This window comes from Cornus florida, unplaced genomic scaffold (genome assembly GCF_030987335.1).
Source record: "Cornus florida cultivar Cherokee Brave unplaced genomic scaffold, ASM3098733v1 CherokeeBrave_3.0.0_Hap2_Chr11, whole genome shotgun sequence".
Classification (NCBI taxonomy): domain Eukaryota; kingdom Viridiplantae; phylum Streptophyta; class Magnoliopsida; order Cornales; family Cornaceae; genus Cornus; species Cornus florida.
Window position 1 is genome coordinate 73,487,954 of NW_026775581.1, and position 19,643 is coordinate 73,507,596.

At 39.6% G+C, this 19,643-nt stretch overlaps 1 protein-coding gene across 1 annotated transcript; it reads left to right on the top strand.

Annotated features, from left to right (window-relative positions):
• The first annotated feature begins 10,517 nt into the window (after positions 1–10,517).
• LOC132281293 (uncharacterized) lies at positions 10,518–12,386 on the top strand. Its single transcript, XM_059783010.1, has 2 exons — positions 10,518–10,531; positions 11,750–12,386. Exons 1-2 carry the CDS (start codon positions 10,518–10,520, stop codon positions 12,384–12,386), a joined length of 651 nt encoding a protein of 216 aa, XP_059638993.1.
• Positions 12,387–19,643: the final 7,257 nt, after the last annotated feature.

Consider the following 19,643-nt stretch of genomic DNA (forward strand, 5'->3'; position numbering starts at 1 on the left):
CTCCAAATAACATAGTTTACAAATAACACAATGTATTCAACAACCATTCTCCAAAATATGCATCATTATAATCTAAATACATATATATATCAACATTAGGCATTCATTATAAGGCCTAACTATAACATTCCAATAATGTAAACTGCCAAAATAATCTAAGCATTCACATTCCTCAACTTGTACATAAATCGATGCAGTTCCGTAGCAAGGTGTATATAAATTTGGTCCAACATAAATATAGTTAAACATGGGTGTAACTAAGTCATGCCTCCACTGAAAGACTTAGAACCCAAGTTTCAGTCCATTAAATTGATATAACAGGTTTATGCAACTTCCTTCTCCATACAGTACTATAATTGTGCATTTATGTACTGAATTAAGCATCAGACTATTCCAAACACACATACACATAATTGAATAACAACCTGCTTATAACAGAGCTGCCAACCATGCTTCAAAACCTAAGAACAGGTAAAGAAATCAAATCTCTTCCAGACAGTGTTGTAGCAAATGAGATATATAATAGATTTAAGCTATCAGTCAATCCCAACCAAGCATACATGTATTTAAATAACATAATGTTCATAACTCAACCATAGATCATGATTCAAAACTTAAGACCATGCAAAGAAAACAAATTGCACATCAGTCTGCAACACAAGCCAGTTGCTCCCTTAACCACATTTAGACCTTTGATCAAACTAATGTTAATTTTGTCCCAGATTCAGAATGTAAGCTTGGTTCTTAATTATTTCATACATCATAAGCAGTGTATTACCTCACTCAACAGCCTTTAAACCATTCCAGAAACCCAGACTCAGCCAAACAGAACATAAAATTTCAGTTTTACGCACCTCTAAGAGAAAGAGAAGGCTCTAAGTTTCTCAGAGCCTTCTCCACTTTAGGAGAGCCGGCTCCCCTTCCTTGGGAGCCGTCTCTAGATGGGTAGGAGTCGGCTCTCACCCCTAGAGAGCCGGCTCTAGTGTTTTGGGAGCAGGCTCCCTCCATTTTTGGAGCCTGCTCTTACCCCTAAGAGCCCTGGCTTGATCTGCATCTATCATCTTCGACTCCGGCGGTTTCAGTCTTTAAAAACAATTTTATTACAGATTTTTAAGTCCTATCCTCATCCCAGATTAATCACAAGGCAGAGTTATATAAACAAGAATGGAAAAAAAAACATCAGTTTATGGAACCACGACAATCAGAGTTTCAAACTGAACTTGCAAACTACTGCTAAACAGATTAAATTCAATGATGTTAGAAACTGTTTCAACATGTATTAATGATGTAATTAAGTCTTACTTTAATTCCTGGAGTGTAACTAAGCATGCACAGAACACAAATTCCTGGGAAAGAGAAGATCAGAAACTTGCCTTGGAGTTTCAGATTTGAAACTCTAATTTCACAATTTCTGTAAGATACGTTTGTGTCCTAACAACAAGTCTGCTCCTCCAGTGCTTTAGTTCAACCTAGAAACACCCCATGCCTTCCTCTTTGAATTGCTTTAATAATTAACCAAGGATACTCTGCGTTTCTCTCTAACTCCTCCCTCTGTTTCTCCGAGAAATTTATTTGTTTGCAACCCTAGGTAGAATGTACATATGTATATTTATAGACTTATAAACCCTAAACCCTAATTCTAGTTGTATTCCGAGAATAAAACATCTTAATAGGCAAAAAAACAAGGCGGCTACATCTTGACACCTAAAACCCTAAGTCACGATACACCAGCTCTCATAAACCGTGAATTAACTATATTAAACAATTATGTAATTACAGTAATTAATAACAGCCAATTAATACACGTAAATAAGTAAATCAAATACACCAATTAACTAAAAAAAAAAATTAACAAATAATACAACACTTAATTCAAATAAGAAAAAAATAATTATTAAAATTATTTAAACAACCACAATTAATCACTTTAAAAAAACAAAACAACTAAGTCACACAACTAAATTAATTAATCAATGAAAAACAAAATTAAATTTCCAATTCTATCCTTTTGAAAACTGGGGGTATTACACCACTTCTCTTGATCGATTTTTTACTAGGGTACCTAACAGTTCACAACCTATACAGGTACTTCTTTTCTTTTCTTTTTTTTTTTTTGTTTTTTTTGTTTTTTGTTTTTAATAGTCACAAGGCAACGAGGGATTTCTCGGGGAAGATGTCGTCTTTGTTGCTAATCCAACATGTAGTGAATAATCTATTTATGGACCGTCTGCCTTAGCATTGGCCACTGCGATAGGAAAAGATGCAGACGTTTCACTACAAAGAAGCAGAGCTATTCAACACTCGGATGTTTTGGGGATTGCTGAAGTGACTAGTCAAACTATGGAGGTGGTTGAAAATGTTGGTACAGATCATGTAGCTATTCCTTCTTTGCCTATAAGAGAACAGGGTCCACCCTTGCATCGTATTGCCCCTTCTGAAATGTCAATTTTCAATGCGGAAGAAATCGTTCTTGATGTTCATCGTCGTGCCGCTTTATGCTTTATTGATTTCATAAAGAGTATTATACGGGATACTCCTACCGACAAAATATCATCTCGAGCACCTAAACTTTAAACACTTTATGAAGGACTCGCAAAACTCCCTGGAGACCATTCAGCTTTGAAGAGGCGAATTGATTAGTCTATGACTAATGTTGCTAATTATGTTACTACATCTTCTTCCTATGCTTGTATGATGACTTCAGACTCTCAATCCCAACGATTGGCTAATATTAATACACAGCTCACCAACGCTAGGTCTTTGGAGGATGATGGTACTAAGCGTATACAATCACTTCGGTCTAGTTTGAGTGAAGCCGAAGTTAAAGAAGCCAGGTTAATGAAGGAGTTGCAACAAGCCAGGGAAGAGACTCAGGGGCTTAAAGTCCTCATATCAACGACGGATGCACAGTTATCTCAGAAGAAGGAAGTTGTCACCAAACTTTAGGAAGATCGAAAATCAGTGGAAAAAGCTAACATCATCTCTAATAATGATCTTGAAGTAGTGAAGCAACTAGAAGAGATATTACGGTAAGAACGTGACGAAATCATAGCTATAGAATTTTAATATTGATCATCATCCTTTTTTTTTTTTATTTACAAAATACCCAAAAGTTGTAACTTTGAATCTCAGCAATAAAACAACTTGATTTATTATCTCTATTTGTGTAACAAAGATGTTGCCATTGTTTATTGGTTTCGCCATTCACAATTTATACTTTTGCGGGCCAGAAGTATGCATAATTTTTTTTTTTTTTTTTGGGCCGTACACAGTTTTAGCTCATGGGGGCGAGGAGTATAGTGCAGTTTAAGCTCATACGATCAGGAGCATTGCCTTTATGGGTAATAGTGCTTCAGGAACTTGCCATTAATGGGCCCCACTCTTACTCCGTCTTCATCAATAATGAGATATGCGTCGTTATTATAAACTTCGCGAACAACATATGGTCCATCCTATTTGGATGCAAATTTATTTCCCTTGTGATTCATGACAATTGGTCTACGAACAGCTAATATTAAGTCTCGAACTTGAAATGACCGAGGTCAAACTTTCTTATTAAAGGCTTTAGAAAGTCGAGCTTGATAACACTCTAGTTGTTGTTGGGCTTCTAATCTCTTCTCATCCAATGCTTCCAGTTCTTGAAGACGTAAGATGACATTTTCTTCACTTATAAGACCTTCCTGTATGGCAATCCTTAACGAAGGGATCTGTTGTTCCAATGGAAGAACCGCTTCTACACCATAGACCAGAGAATATGGAGTTGCTTGAGTAGTCGTACAGTAGTGCGGTATTCCCACAATGCTTTTTCCATTTGCTCATGCCAATCTCTCTTTGTCTGGTTGATTATTTTATTTAATAACTCACAAAGAGTTTTATTGAATACATCTGCGAGACCATTGGCAGGGCCATTGTACATGGAGGACTTACGTTGTTTGAAACCAAACTTCTCACAAAGGTCAGTTACCCAACTATTTTTGAAATTCGTCCCATTATCAGTGATAAAGTATCGAGGGACACCATATCGATAGATAATGTTTGATTTGATGAAATCAACCACTGTTTCCTTTTTCACATGTTTATAGGGTGCAGCTTCCGCCCATTTGGAAAAATAATCAATGGCAACCAAGATATACAAGTGGCCCTTTGAAGACTTGTCTAAAGGACCAACTACATCTAATCCCCATGCATCAAATGGCCATGATGTCACAGTAGGGTGCAATGGTTCCAGTGGTTGGTGTATGAAGTTAGCATAGAATTGACAGGCTTGACACCTTTTCGCATACTCCATGCAGTCCTTGACCATGGTGGGCCAATAATAACCCATTCTTTTGACACAAAAGTGAAGTTTTAGTCCAGACTGATAGGCTCCGCAAATCCCAGAATATGCTTCCTTCATTGCATGGGTGGCTTCATCATTTGCGAGGCAGCGAAGGAAAAGGCCCTCATATGAACGCCTATACAACGTATCATTGTAATAGATAAATCGAGGTGCTCGTCTTCGTATTTTAGTCTTATGGCGTTGATCTTCGGGAAGCTTTCCATGTTCCAGATAATCAGTGATAGGGAGTCTTCAGTCTTCTTCCTCTTGTGTCCAACAAGAAACCAAATTACTTTCTTCAAATTTATCTTCCAAGACTTGTGGCAAGACCCATCGTTGACATACAGAAACATCAACCAAGTCCTTAGCAGTTAACACTAATGTTGTAACTAAATTTGCCAAAGCATCAGCTATCCGATTTTCTTTCCTCGGAATGTGTTCTAGCATGACGGTATCAAATCGTTCCAACAAATGAGAGGTATAATGATGGTACGGCACTAGATCATCTTTCTTAACCTCATATTCTTGAAGAAGTTGGTTAATCACCAACTTAGAGTCTCCATATATTTCAAGATCCATGATCTTCATCTCATTTGCCATTTGAAGGCCGATAATCAAGGCTTGATATTCAGCTACATTATTTAAGCAATTTTCAGCGAGTGCAAAAGAGTACGAAATAACATGTGTTTTTGGAGAAACAAACACTACTCCTGCTCCGGCCCTTCTGCTCGTGCTGCCCCATCGAAAAACATCATCCATGAAGGGAGGATGTCCACAAGGAAGACTTCTTCATCAGGAAAATCTTCAGAAATTTCCCAATCGGCTGGAATAGGATGGTCAGCCAAGAAATCTGCCAGGACTTGTCCTTTTACTGTTTTTCGTGGCACATAAACAATTTCAAATTCGTTGAACAAAATTGACCACCTCACCAAGCGTCCGGAAAGAACCGGTTTAGACATGAAATATTTGAGAAGATCAGCCCTTGCAACAAGATGTATCGTATGAGCCAAGAAATAATGCCTCAATTTCTTAGAGGCGAAGACAAGTGCGAGGCATGTTTTTTCAATGGGAGGATAATTTCGCTCCGTTGAGGTGAGTCTGCGACTTAAGTAATACAATGTCTTTTCTTTATGTTCTTCATTATTCTGAGCAAGTAACGCACCCAACGATTCTTCTTGCGCAACAATGTAAAGTATGAGCGGCTTTCCAGGTACAGGTGTTCCTAATACCGGAGAATTGAGAAGGTACTTTTTGATGCTATTAAAAGCATTTTGGCAAGATTGGTCCCAGATGAATAGGGCGTCTTTCTTCATGAGTCGGTTAAAAGGCTGACAATGGCCAGCCAAATTTGAGATGAACCTATGAATGAACGCAAGTTGACCTTGTAAACTTCGAAGCTCTTGTAAATTCTTTGGTGGCGACATCTTTTGAATGGCCTCCACTTTATTAGGATCAATCTCAATACCATAATGACGTACAACGTATCCCAGGAATTTCCCTGAAGTCACACCAAATGCACATTTAACAGGATTCATTTTGAGTTAAAATTTTCGGAGGCGATTAAAAACTGTACGTAGATCTTGTAAATGATTCCTTCGTTCTTTCGTCTTAACCACCAAATCATCAACATAACATTCAACAATCATGTAGAATATGTCGTCAAAGATTCTTTGTATGACGCGCTGGTATGTTGCTCCTGCATTTTTGAGTCCGAAGGGTATAATTTTATAGCAATATATGCCTTTAGGAGTGCAAAAGGCAGTTAGTTCCTCATCTTTCGAAGTCATTCTTATCTGATTGTACCCGGAGTAACAATCCTTGAATGAGAGAGCTTCATGCCCTGTGGTTGCATCTACAGTGAGTTCGGGGATGGGAAATGGAAAATCATTTTTTGGGCATGCCTCATTTAAATCACGAAAATCCATATAAATTCGAATCTGTCCATTTTTCTTCTTCACTTGAACAATGCTCAAAATTCATGTTGGATATTTGACCTCACGAATGAACCCTACTTCAATCAATTTGTTAAGTTCTTCCTTTATCCTCGGAACTAGCTCTGGACGGAAGAAACGTTGAGACTGCTTAATCGGACGTGTCCCATGTTTGACAGCAAGATTGTGCACTGTAATTTTAGGATCAAGATCGGGCATCTCTTTGTATGTCCAAGCAAAGACATCCTTGTACTCAGATAACAATTGAAAGTAATCATTTTATTCTAAGGGGCTTAGGAATGCACTAATGAAAACTGGTCTGGGTTGATCATCAGTTCCTAAGTTGATTTCTTTGAGTTGATAAACGGTAGCCTGCCCCCCGTCTTCTAGTGTTACTGGTGCTTTCTCGATGTCATCTGGTTGTTCAGCGTTAGGTTCCTCTTCAATAGTGATGTGGTATGAAGTAACACAAGATGATTCGCCAATGTCTTCCACTTCTTTTGCTTGATTAGTGAATACAATGGTTCGCCTTCTAGCTTTTAATGTAACATCATTGGTGACATCTACCTCTGTCTTACGTTTCATTCGCGAGGGCACTAGGCTCTGAACTTCATTATTGTTCACCACGTCAATGCTTATTTCCTCTGACTTCCCACTCTTGCTACTTTTTAGCGGTGCATCATTGATAGTACCAATTCGAGAAAATACTGACTTTCGAGGTTGAGGTTGTGGAGATTTTCTTCTTTGGTCATTAACGCTCATTCTGTTAAAAACAGAGGCACGAGGTAAACTACTGACATGAGAACTTGAAACATTTGATTCTTGGCTTGACAACCTGTTAAATACAGATATTCGATCACATGGAGCTCCAATACGGTCGAAGACCGATTTTTGATTTATAGTCTGTTGATCTTATTCATCTGCAACTTCTTTAAACCCAATGTAAAAAGTGTTCGACTTCTTATCCTTTTTTATGATGTGAATTCGAAGTGGCTCAAAAGGTACGAAACCGATACCAGACTTGGGTGGAATGATTTTATGCCCTTGATCTTTCAACTTCTTCTGTGTCTCATCGAGGCCATGCATTTTCTCACTGGTGACCTCTGAATTCAGTTTTCCAAGGTTTGCAGGATTTGTAAAATCATACCCTGACTTAGCCATGAGTTGGTATACTTTAGGATCGAATCCTTCATCAGTCCTTTGTTTTGGAAGTGATCCATGATTGACCAAAGATTGAGAAATCCGCATGAACCCTTTTAACGGAGGCTTGGAAGGCGAAGACTTTTGAATCTTGGTGAGAGGAAGAGTTAACTCTCCTTTCAGCTTTTGCATATCTTCTTTCTCTTTGATTTGTGACATTTTCAATTTAAATTCCTTGGTTTCAAGTATCTCAATGACTGGTGACTGCCCTTCTTGTTGTTGAGATTTTGGAACATACTTTAAAATAGGTTTCGTTGATGTGCTTTTATCTAGACCCCTCTTGTTTTAGCTACCTTTACAATGTCTGTCACTGAAACATCTAATGGATCACTTAACGCTTCTTTTGTTTTTGTAGATTGAACCTCTTGTGTAGATGGATGGCTTGGGATGGGCACTTCCGAAGGTGTATCAGGATCGATATAGAACTTGGCATCGGCAAAATGAGATTCTGCTTCTGTAAATGGTATATGGTCCGCCACAACTGTTTGTATGTCATTCTTATAGAATTTGAAGCACTGATGAAGAGTCGATGGAATGACACCATTACTATGTATCTTAGGCCTTCCTAACAACAAATTGTAGGACGTTTTTGCATCAATAACATGGAATAAGGTTTCAGCTCGGAGCTCGCCAATTAGTTTTGCTCGAATCATGCCAATAGCTCTCTGTCCTCCTTGGTTAAAACCTTAAATAATAAGACGGCTACGAGATAACTCGTCGACTGTGATGCCGAGATTTTTCATTATAAATTTTGGCATGAGATTCACCGCTGATCCACCATCAACAAGAATTCGAGTAACTCTTTGTTCCTTTATGTAATCGAAAATGAAAAGAGGACAATTATGCGGCTTCGAACCCAACTGAAGATCTTTGTCAGTGAAAATAATTGGTGCATAACATGAATCTAGCATAGCTCCAACTATTTCATCATCATCAGACTTTTCAATGATGGCAGCGTCCTTTGTATGATTCTACACAGTCTGGGCTTCATCTTGATCCTTGCTATTCTCACCATCAGGGCCCGTTTTAATTGAAACTATGTAAGCTGTCACAACTTCGTCATCTAGATATCCTTCTGGAAAGAACTCTTGCAAAGTAATAGGCTTTTGGATCCTTTGGCTTATAGAGGCGTGTTTGGTTGACTGTGTCTTCTTGACCCATTTTTTATTATGGCCAGATTGCTTATGGCGATATTAAAGTTTCTTCTTCCTTTGCCCCTTGTCAGAATAACTAGTCTGAAAAATGTCAGCTCGTTGCTTCTGTAGTTTCTTTCTTGTCACCAAAGTCCATCCTTCTTCATCATCCTGAGGAAAGACCCTTCCAAAGGTTGAAATGTCAAGTGCACTCCCTTTGCCAAGAGAAATGGGGATTGGTTCCAATGAGCCAAACTGGATGGTTGTGCAATACATCTCAGAAGTTGAAGGTTGAGAACGAGCACTCCCCACGACAGAGGTTGTCACAGTAGCAATAATATGATTTGAAGTTACAACTTTGTCCGTGTCCAACAAGATTTTTCCTTATTTTGCCAGATTCATCACCACCTCCTTGAAGATAAAACACTTCTCAATTGGATGATTGATAATACGATGGTATTTGCTGTATTTTGGATCGTTGACACGTCTCATCTCTTGAGGGCGTTTGTATTCAAGGAGTTCTATAACTTTACTTTTGAGTAAACATTCCAAGATGCCAGGGACATCGGAATCAGGGAAGGGGTATTCCTTCTTCTCTAACTCCTTTAGCGTAGGACGCTACCTTTCCTTCTCTTGAAACTGGCGAGGCTTTTTATCATCCTTCTTATCATCTTTAACAGATATCTTGATTGGGGTGGTTAAGACAGCCATAGAATCTTTGGCAGCAGTCTTTAACGACTTATCGCCCTTCTTCTAGTCTTTCTTATCCTTGCGTGGTTCTATGGCCACTGGACTTTTGCCTTCATGGGATTTCAGGTTGATCTCCATATCATGGGTATGCGTAGCCAATTTTTCAAATGTGTGAGGTTTTATACCTTGCAGAATGTAAAGAAGGCCCCAATGCATTCCCTGCATACACATCTCTATAGCAGAGATTTCTGACAATCGGTCCTTGCAGTCAAGACTGAGTGCTCTCCACCGATTAATGTAGTCAATTATAGGCTCATCCTTCCATTGCTTGGTGTTAGTCAACTCTATCATACTAACAGTACGACGAGTGCTATAGAACCTGTTCAAGAATTCTCATTCCATTTGGTCCCAACTATCAATTGACTCTGACTTTAAGTCGGTGTACCACTCAAACACGTTTCCTTTAAGGGAGTGGACAAACTGTTTAACTAGTAAGGCCCCCTCTGTTCCGGCATTGTTACAACTCTCGACAAAATGGGTAATGTGTTGCTTGGGGTTACCTTTTCCGTCAAATTGCTGAATCTTCGAAGGTTGGTATCCTACATACATCCTCATACTGTCGATTCTCCTTGTATAGGGCTTTGAGTACATGAGAGTGCTTTGTGAGACGCCTCCATATTGGGCTCAGATTGTATTCGTTATCATATCTTGCAATTGTGCGATAGATAATGAAGAGACTGAAGAAGCATGATTGGTTTGACTAGCTACCTGTTCTGTCACCGGCATCTGGTTTTGACTAACCACCTGTTTTGTCACCGGCGTCTGTTTGGGGTCCTCCACGCGAGTACCTTGTGCGGTAGAATTAAGATTCTTCGTCGGCATTGCTGTGGAAGATGTAGGATTCCTAAATGGTGGTGGTGTGAAAGTTGCACAATTCCCAGTTGACGGTGCTGTGGAAGATGTAGGATGCCCAGATTGTACTGGTGATTCACTGAAGGTCTGAACTTCCAATTTGTTCATCAGCGTAGCAATTTGTAAGTCCTTCTCTTCAACAGTCTTTGTGAGGTTCTCAATGGCACGAGACATAGTTGCTAGTTGTTCCTCCACCATGGCAGCTCCAGTTATCATAGCAGCGACCACATCTGAGTATGATAGGCCTTGAGAGTCAACGTTTCTTGAAGTGATTGAATACTCCGAAGTCTGACGTGGTGACTCTGGGGGTGAACCGACACTAGAGCGAGCATCATGGATGGAATGAGGTAAATCTGCTGGTGGCGGAATCTCCTCTAGAACAACGTCAGGGTTCTTGACATGTTGGGTTTTCACGTTTGCCATTTGCAGGATTGGTTTTCACTAAGTCTTGTTGATGTTTGGATAAAGCCATCGCCTGCGACTTGCTACGTGTCACAAGGCCCGCCAAGGTACTTCCATTACTTGATTTGGCCTTCGTGCCACTTTTCATGGTGGCTTTGGCGTCGACCTTTGTGGTAGCGATGTTCTTTTAGGCTTTTTTGTCTGTCTGAGTCTTAGGGGGAGCCATAGAGTCGGATAGAGAAAAACTTACTGATAGGAGAAAGAGATGAAAGGCAAAGGATGTCCCACCGGGCGTGCCAGAAATTTGTACACACAAATTTTGTAAGTCTGCAATAGAAACAAAATAGGGAACAAATAATATAATTTTATTAATTTGAGAAATTGAGGTACAATCCTCTGTAATATTCTTTACAAAAGAAAGAATTGGTCCTCTGATTAAATCTCCGTTTTTATTGGTTGGTTGGATCCAAGGGCTGCACAGGCTTGATCTTGAATCACCGTGAAATTTGATAAAGAACAGCACGTCTTTGGCTGTGCTTGTTGTTGATCACCGTGGAATTTGACGAAGAACGACACGATTTGATGTGCATGGTGTTCTTCGCTTTTAGGTTTGGATGTTAGGGATGAAAGTTTCTGTATTTCTCTCTGGAATTCTAGATTTCTAAATTCTCACTTTGTGTCCCCTTCTCCTTTCCTCCAGGCCTCTATTTATAAGCTTCTTGGATCCATAGGATGATGACACGTGTCCTCTCTGATAAGGAAAATATCATAACTGGGCCGGGCCGGATATATTATGATAATTATCCTTAAAAATAATTATTCCAAATATATTTTATTAGGAATAATTATTCTTTTTATTTAATCATCTAGACTGGGCTTAATTAAATAATTTAAGTAGACCAAACTTGGGCCAATTAAATAACTTAATTAAACATTAGACTCATATTTAATGGGCCCATTTGTCCAAATCAAAGTCCACTAAAATTTTAGTGTCTACACTTAGCATCGAGCAATGGATTAATATTATGCTGTAAATCCCAGTACTATGTATGCAACCCCCTCACATAGCATTGAGTTGAGCTTCCTCCACCACCCACTTGGCAAGAATATTCGGTTCTCTTTGGATTTGTTTGCAAACCATCTCATTCTTTTGATTGCACCAGTAGCTTCAGAGTGGTTCGAATCCACAAAAGACAAATCCAAGACACTACTAATCTTGAATTGGAGATATTCTCTTCAGACTCATGGAAATGGACACAAACCATTGTATCGACTAAGGAACAGAAACCATTATACTTTTCTCCTATAGTTTCTTGCAACGGAATACTCTACTGGACGTACGTTGATCGTGCCAATATTTTCGCCTATGATCCATTCACCAACACTGATCATTTTCGTATCATAACACAGCCCAAGGACAAGGATAAGTATCACGGTGTCAAACATAGCTTAGGAAAGCGGCATGGCATCCTCAGCTTCACTCAATGTTATGCTTCCACCCTCAGCATTTGGGAACTCAAGGACTATAGTGGGCTTGAATGGTCCTTGGTGCACAAGGTTGATCTGAACACTATGAAATTGGATCACCGAACGATTCCGGCAATTCACCCCATTTATGGAGATTTAATATATCTACATATTCGTCGTACATTTGTACTCTGCAACATGAGGACCAGAACTTTGAAAGAAGTATGTTCTCTCATCCCCTACTGCACGTATCCAGTGGTCTCTCCGTTTGTGCTCCCATTCTGGCCTACACCAGTTCCAGTTCCTCTACGCCAACGGAATGTCCTTCGGTAATACTTCTCTCTCCTAACTTTCTTTGTCTTGTTTCTTTTCAGTGAACTCCATTATTTAGTTGCATTGTTTGTAAAGTACTCGTCAGTGTTCATCTTTTCACTAATTTCTGTTATGTTATACTACAATGCCTTCGATGGATAACTTGAAATTGTTTATGTTATTTTCTCTGGGAAAATATAATTTAGAATTTTCTAGCCTATATACATTTGATGTTAAGATATAAATTATTAGAATACATGGATTTGGTTAATGATGTCATCAATGTGTGTATGTGTCCCAACAACTCCCACATCGCTTGTTTGGCAGGATTTTTATATAGTTACATAACAGAAACAAAAAATGATTAATATGAAACACGCGACAACATGACTAAAAATTGTTATCCTTTCTTACTATTGTAGCTTCATTCTTAATTCTGCACCTTTCTAGCAGTTTGTATTCGATATTAACAATTTCAAGTTTAAGCAATGCATATTTCCATGAACATAACATATCAAAATGAATCACGGAAAGTTCAGCATTATATACAAAATGATGCTGGAGAACAGATCCACTACGAAAGAAGGCACATCTACAGAAACTGCATCCATGTCAGAAACTAACAGCTCTTGTAAATTTCTGGACATGCGTAATGCATTAACATAATGGTTTTGGGGTAGTTGGATATCTCCGTAATACTCACACAAGCACAATTATATAGTCCAGCAAATTTGTGAAAATTCTAGAGGTCAATTGGTCATTAAGTACTTTTTTTTTTTTTTTTTTGGAAAGTAGTCATTAGTATATGATTTTATTTTATTTTTATATAGAAAATGATTCTTGCACCGAATAGTTGCAGTGAATTGCTAGACGTATTTTTTTAATTGGTCAATTATACAACAAATAAGAAAGTGGAGCCCTCCACTTAGTTGTATTTGGTATAAATAGCCAATTGGTTAGGTAATTCACTGCAAGTGTTCGGTGTGAGTATTACTACTCTTGTTATATTTGTTGGCATTACATTTTTAATTTTTTTTTTCCTCACATGATTCATTTTCACAAGTTCATTAGGAGCAAAATAAAACCATTATGCTCAAAGGTAAAATATTTAACTCACATGATCTATTTTTTCATTGTTGTCTGGTTTTTTTTTTTTTTTTTTTTTTTTTTTTTTTTTTTTTTTTTTTTTTTTATAACTTCCTCTTGAAGAATAGTTTATAGTAGACTTTGAAGGAGATTAATGAATCGTGTCTTGCATGAGTTGGTTGTCTTGCCAACAATGAAATCACCACTGGCTATATAGCGAGTTTGTGACTGATTTTTACTAAATAAAATTTTTCCTTTTCATTTTTTATATGAAACGAGGCAATATAGACTAGCAAAAAAAATAAAATAAATGATAGGGGTGATTGTAGTGTGAGGTTAAGAGCTTAAAACACCACTTGTTCTGATAGCATTCGCTATTTCTTCTTTAATTAAGTAATAGTCTGTATAAGATAGGTACCCATTACTAGAAGCATGCATATAGAGAACTTCAAAATATAATATGATATATATATATATATATATATATATATATATATATATATGTTCGTAATAATTTATACATTAAAATTTAGAACTAGAGAACAACTTTATAGTTTACGTTGTTTAATTTTTTTTGGACTATTTGTATATGTAGATAAATACAAAACATGTAATAGAGAATTTTAATTTAATTCTCTCTCTAAGATAAATACAAAAACACACACACACACACATATGAAACATATATGGACAAGCCCTTCACCTTCCCATACCTAAGAAAGAGTCATTGGTAGTACTTGGACTGATAGTAGTTCAAGAACAAAAGATTGAATAAAATTGATGAGCATGTCTTTCTTTTGAAATAGAAGTAATGATACGTGCAAGTGTGTTACAAACTAGATTGATATGAGATAGATTATTCTAATAAACTGTATTTGAAGATATTAAATTGAGAATAATTTCCTTTTTTTTTTTTAGCTAAGAACATATATTGAGTAATTGAAAATAAACATAAGCACGTCTCATTTTATTGATCTATTAGCATACTGACCTTAAGACTTGTATAATGCAGCTACCTGCTTAGATTTTGTACCATAGACAACGAGGTGGAGGAAGTGTCTGAAAATTTGAAAGTCATCTTGCGCTGAAGATTAAAGAACAATGTGAAGATTGACTTATTGATATGTTTTTGACAAATTTTGAAATTTCTTTTGCATTTTGACACATTGAAGAATGATGAATTGTTGAATTGTGAAATTGTCTTTTGATATGTTTAATGGTGTATTTAAATACGGATTGTTTTGGCTATTGACATCAAGTGAAAAGTGTTAGCTTTGTGTAGTACTATTTAGTTAAAATTGTGACCAATACAAGTTATGTGTGGATGATTGGATGGCATTAATTGAATATGTTTTTATTAAAAATATATATGTATATATATATATATATGTATATATATGTATGTTATCACGGGTCTTCACAACCCACGAATAAAAGCCTATATTAAACAATTCACATCACACAATTAGGCATCGTGAAATACATTATTTACAAAGAGAGAATCTCCACTGTAAAGCAACACGTAGCTTGCAGCGGTGTCTTGTAAAAGACCTTTTTTCTTGTAGTGTTGGAGAAAAAAGTTATATTAAGACTTCGCTTATTTCAACCTAAAATATATATATATTTTTAGGTAAAATATTTTCTTTTATTTTTATTAGAATTCATGAATTTGTCTAGGAAACTGAGATATTGTTCCTTGAGAGAGCTAAATTAAATGGAATTTATGTAACAAAATCCTAAAAGTCACACTTGCTCCACCTCGTTGTGAGGGAAAAGAACAAGCAGACCGGCATAAGCATCAGAGAATGATGCCTGACTTCACCACAGAAGCAACACCACAAACCCACTAACACCAGAACGGAAATCAGCGCCGGTACCACCAGCGACGGAATCACCAACCAGTCATAAACAAAACACATAACCAACAAAACTCCCAGTGCAAACAGAAACACCAAAATTGTCCCCGAAAGACGCAGAACACATATCAAAGTCGCATAACAACGAAAATAGCCAAGCCTAACACCAAAGAACAACAACAATCACCGGAATCAAACCACCGAACACAGATCAAACGAAGCAATCAGCTACACCACAAGCCCCAACTGGAAGAACAACAAGACAACCAAGAACCCAACGAGCACACCAGCGACATTGACGATACTACTAGTCATAATGATATAAGGTCGAATACCATGGCAGAGAGTCTCTACCAGAGACGATGGTGGTGCTTGGATCTCCTCCTCCCATAACACAAATCGTTCCAATCTTCATCACCTTCCTTCTCTTCTATCACTACAAAATCCCACTTTGATAAACTACTCGACGAACTATTTGTAAAAATTCTCTAAAAACTTCCTCTCAAACTCTTTCATCTCTGTAAGTGCGTTTCGAAACGCCTGTATGTTTTGATCTCCACTCCTCACTTTGCTCGATGCTATGTCCATAATTCCTCATCTTTGGTGCCTCCTTTTGCCCTCTTCTACCAGCGCAATGATCCACAATGTGCAGTCCAATCAACTGATCAACATCCGAATCACCCATTCTTGAATCTCGTGGGTTTTCTCTAAACTTCCTTCCCTTTCAAAACCCATCAACATCATCATCAGAAGAGCCAATTTGTTACTTAGCTTCCAGCAATGGCCTAGTGTTAGCCCCTTGACAGTTGTCCAAGGGAAGACATGGGCATTTCAAGGCCATGCCATGTCTTGGGAATACGTTGGCTTTGGTTAGACAGCTATAAGGATGCTCAGTGGGTTGTCAGCGTGCACAAGATGCTCAGCGTGCACACAGAATGCTTAAAAGGATGCTCGGCGTGCACTGGGGGTGCCCAGTGGCACTTTCGTAAATATGGTGAAAAATGAAACTTGGAGTTTTGACTCGGGATCTTTATGGGAGGTACCTTGAGTCCATAGAAGCTGGTTGGCGTAGACGGCACTCAATTTGGATGTTGGGAAAGGCCTAAAAGGCCATTATGACTCCTCAAGCATGGGTGATGTTTACTCCTGTCAAAGTGCTGGATTTCCTTAAGACTATACTAGGGGGGTCTGTTGAGCACATCGGTTGGGCTATGGCATGGCTTGCTTAGAGGGCTTAGCCAACGTGCATGGGCACGTGTTGCACCACTCCAAGATGGTTGCACAAGTGGGGAGCATCCAAGATATTGAAGGGCAAACAAGTGGGCACCGGTGCGCGTGCGGGCAAGCAGATGGGCGCGCGGGCAGGCGTCCAACCTAATGTGTGCGAGCGTCTAGCTCGGCGTGCGCATGGGCGTCCAGGTGGGTGTACAGCTACGGGCGCATGAGGGTTCAAACATGGCGCGCAAAGAAGGGCACTAGTGTGTGCGCCGGCGTGCACTTTGGTGTGCACCCGAGCGTGCACACGGGCGTGCATGGCTTGGCACGCCATGCACTCAGAGACATATATGTGTGGGTGCAGATTGGTGGACTTGGCTTGGGCTAGATTTACAAGGTTGACTCAAATGTGGCTAGAGCATGGACAACACAAAATCATGGCTTGCGGTTACAAGAGGTGGTGGCTTAGTGGGCTCGGTCGGTTGGGGGAAGTTACTAGCACTTCCCACTCATCATGGGAAGTGGGGGAATGCTGAGTAACCTCCCAAGCATGTGGCACAATTCTGAGAGGACCAACACACAGGCAGTTAAGGGTGGTTTCCTCCACTATGCAGAATGTAACTTCTTGTGGTTATGTGGCATGAGCAGAACATGCCAACAAGTCTAGCAGTTGGGCTTGTCAACTGCATTATAGTGCTGGCACATTTAGAGGGTGCCAACACGACCCTAGGTAGATGGGGGTGTCATCCATCATCTTAGTGGGCAGTTATGGGCGGTTTTGAGAGTGGCCTATATAATGCTAAGGTGGGCTTTGTAGAGGGGACAGAGAGGAGGGTGTGAGCCTTGGTTGTTCCTTGTACGAACTCATGTTCCTTTGTAATATGTTTAATATGAGTAAAGGTTGGGGCTTGTCCCTGTAAACTGTGTATGCCTTCTTTACATTTCTATACTGTGTGTATTGTGTTGTTGTGTTGGCTGAGACTTTGTGGCCCCAAGTGCCATTGCAGAGGCAAAAATTCGTGGTGTAATTTAGCCCTGTAACAATTGGTATCAGAGCCCCGTTCTATGATGGCTGGAGGTAATACTCGTGAGAGAGTTTCCCGTTTGGAAGAGTTCGTGGGTTTTCCTACAGAAACAGAGGTACAAGATGGTGCAGAGAGCCTTGTTGTTCGGATCGAAAACTTGGCTTCTAAAGTAGAGATCTTGAAGACTGATCCTGATGGGTTTGGTGACTTCATGCAGGCCACCAAAGAGCAATTGACCCGTATCTCTAAAGATGTTGAGTCGCTGACTGATGTTTTCAAGAAGAACCTGAAAGACCTTGAAGATGAAGTGTCCTTGGTGAAGAGGGTCATTCATGGGAGTTCCAGAGGCGGTGGTGATCCTCTTTCACAGAAGATCAAGGTGCCGGATCCCAAGTCTTTCAGTGGTACCCGAAATGCCAAAGAGTTGGAGAATTTCCTATGGGACATGGAGCAGTACTTCAAGGCTGCTCGGATCCCCGATGGCGAGAAGGTGACCATTACAAGCATGTATCTGTCTGGTGATGCAAAACTATGGTGGCGCATACGGACAGAGGACGATGCTTCTGCGGGTAGGCCTCGGATTGAAGTTGGGAGACCCTTAAGAAGGAATTGAAGGATCAGTTCTTGCCTCAGAACACTGCATGGATTGCAAGGGAATCTCTGAAGAAATTGAAGCACACAGGTACCGTTCGTGACTATGTGAAGGACTTTAGTTCCTTGATGCTGGACATTCGAAATATGTCAGAGGAGGACAAGCTGTTCAATTTCATGTCCGGATTACAACCATGGGCTCAGGCAGAACTCCGTAGGCAAGGTGTGAGGGACCTTCCTACTGCCATGACAGCGGCAGATTGTCTTGTAGATTTCAAGATGACTGGGTCTACTACACAAGACAAGAAGAAGTCCAAGGAAGGGAAGAAAGACAAAGGCCAGTCTTTCAAGCTCAAGGACAAGAAGAAGGACAAGAATCAAAAGAAGGATAAAGGCGGTGGCTTTGTCAAGGCCAAGGCAGATTACAATAACAAAGGAAGTAGTAGTGGGACTAAGCCCAACTACAGTTGTTTCATCTGCAATGGTCCCCATCGTGTTAGGGACTGCCCCAAGAGGGAGAAGCTGAGTGCTATTGTCGCTGATTCAAAAGGAGATTCAAACTCAGAATCTGGTCCAACCCGAGTTAATCCTCTGCAAATGCTGAATGCTCTTACTGAAGAACAGTCCATGGAGTTGAAAGGGCTCATGTTCATTCAGGTGACGCTGAACGGCAAGGAAGTTTTGGCAATGGTGGACACGGGGGCCACTCATAACTTCATTGCGCAGAGGGAAGTAAGTAACTTTAATTTAAAGTTAATTCCACATGCTAATAAGATGAAAGCTGTGAATTCTGAAGCCAAGCCTGTCTTAGGCATGGCCACCACTTCTATGAAAGTTGGTTGTTGGGAGGGCGTAGTTAGTCTTATGGCTGTACCCTTAGATGATTTTGATCTAATTCTTGGAATTGAGTTCCTTACGAAAGCCAGAGTGGTAGTTGTGCCATATTTGGGAGGAGTTTTCATTTGGGACAGGAGTTGTCCATGTTTTATTCCATCAGTGGTTCTTTATGGGCACCAAAAGAAGGAAGATCGTAAATATGGCTGCATCGAAATAATCTCTGCATTGCAAGTGAAAACAGGTTTGAAGAAAGGAGACTCTACCTTTCTTGCAGCTATGATAGAGATCAAACCGGACCAGTTTGTTGAAGTTTCGGATTCTGTTGCTGAAATTCTAAAGGAATTTGCAGAAGTGATGCCACCAGAACTACCCAAGCAATTGCCCCCTCGACATGCTGTTGATCACAAGATAGAGTTGGAGCCGGGTTCTAGGGCTCCTGCTCAGGCCCCATACCGGATGACGCCTTCAGAACTGGCTGAACTGCGTAGACAGTTGGATGAGTTGTTGAAGTCTGGCTACATTCAACCATCCAAGGCACCGTATGGCGGGCCAGTGTTGTTCCAGAAGAAGCAGGATGGCTCAATGCGGATGTGTGTGGACTATAGGGCTTTGAATAAGGTGACTATGAAGAACAAGTATCCAGTGCCCAATGTCGCAGATTTATTTGA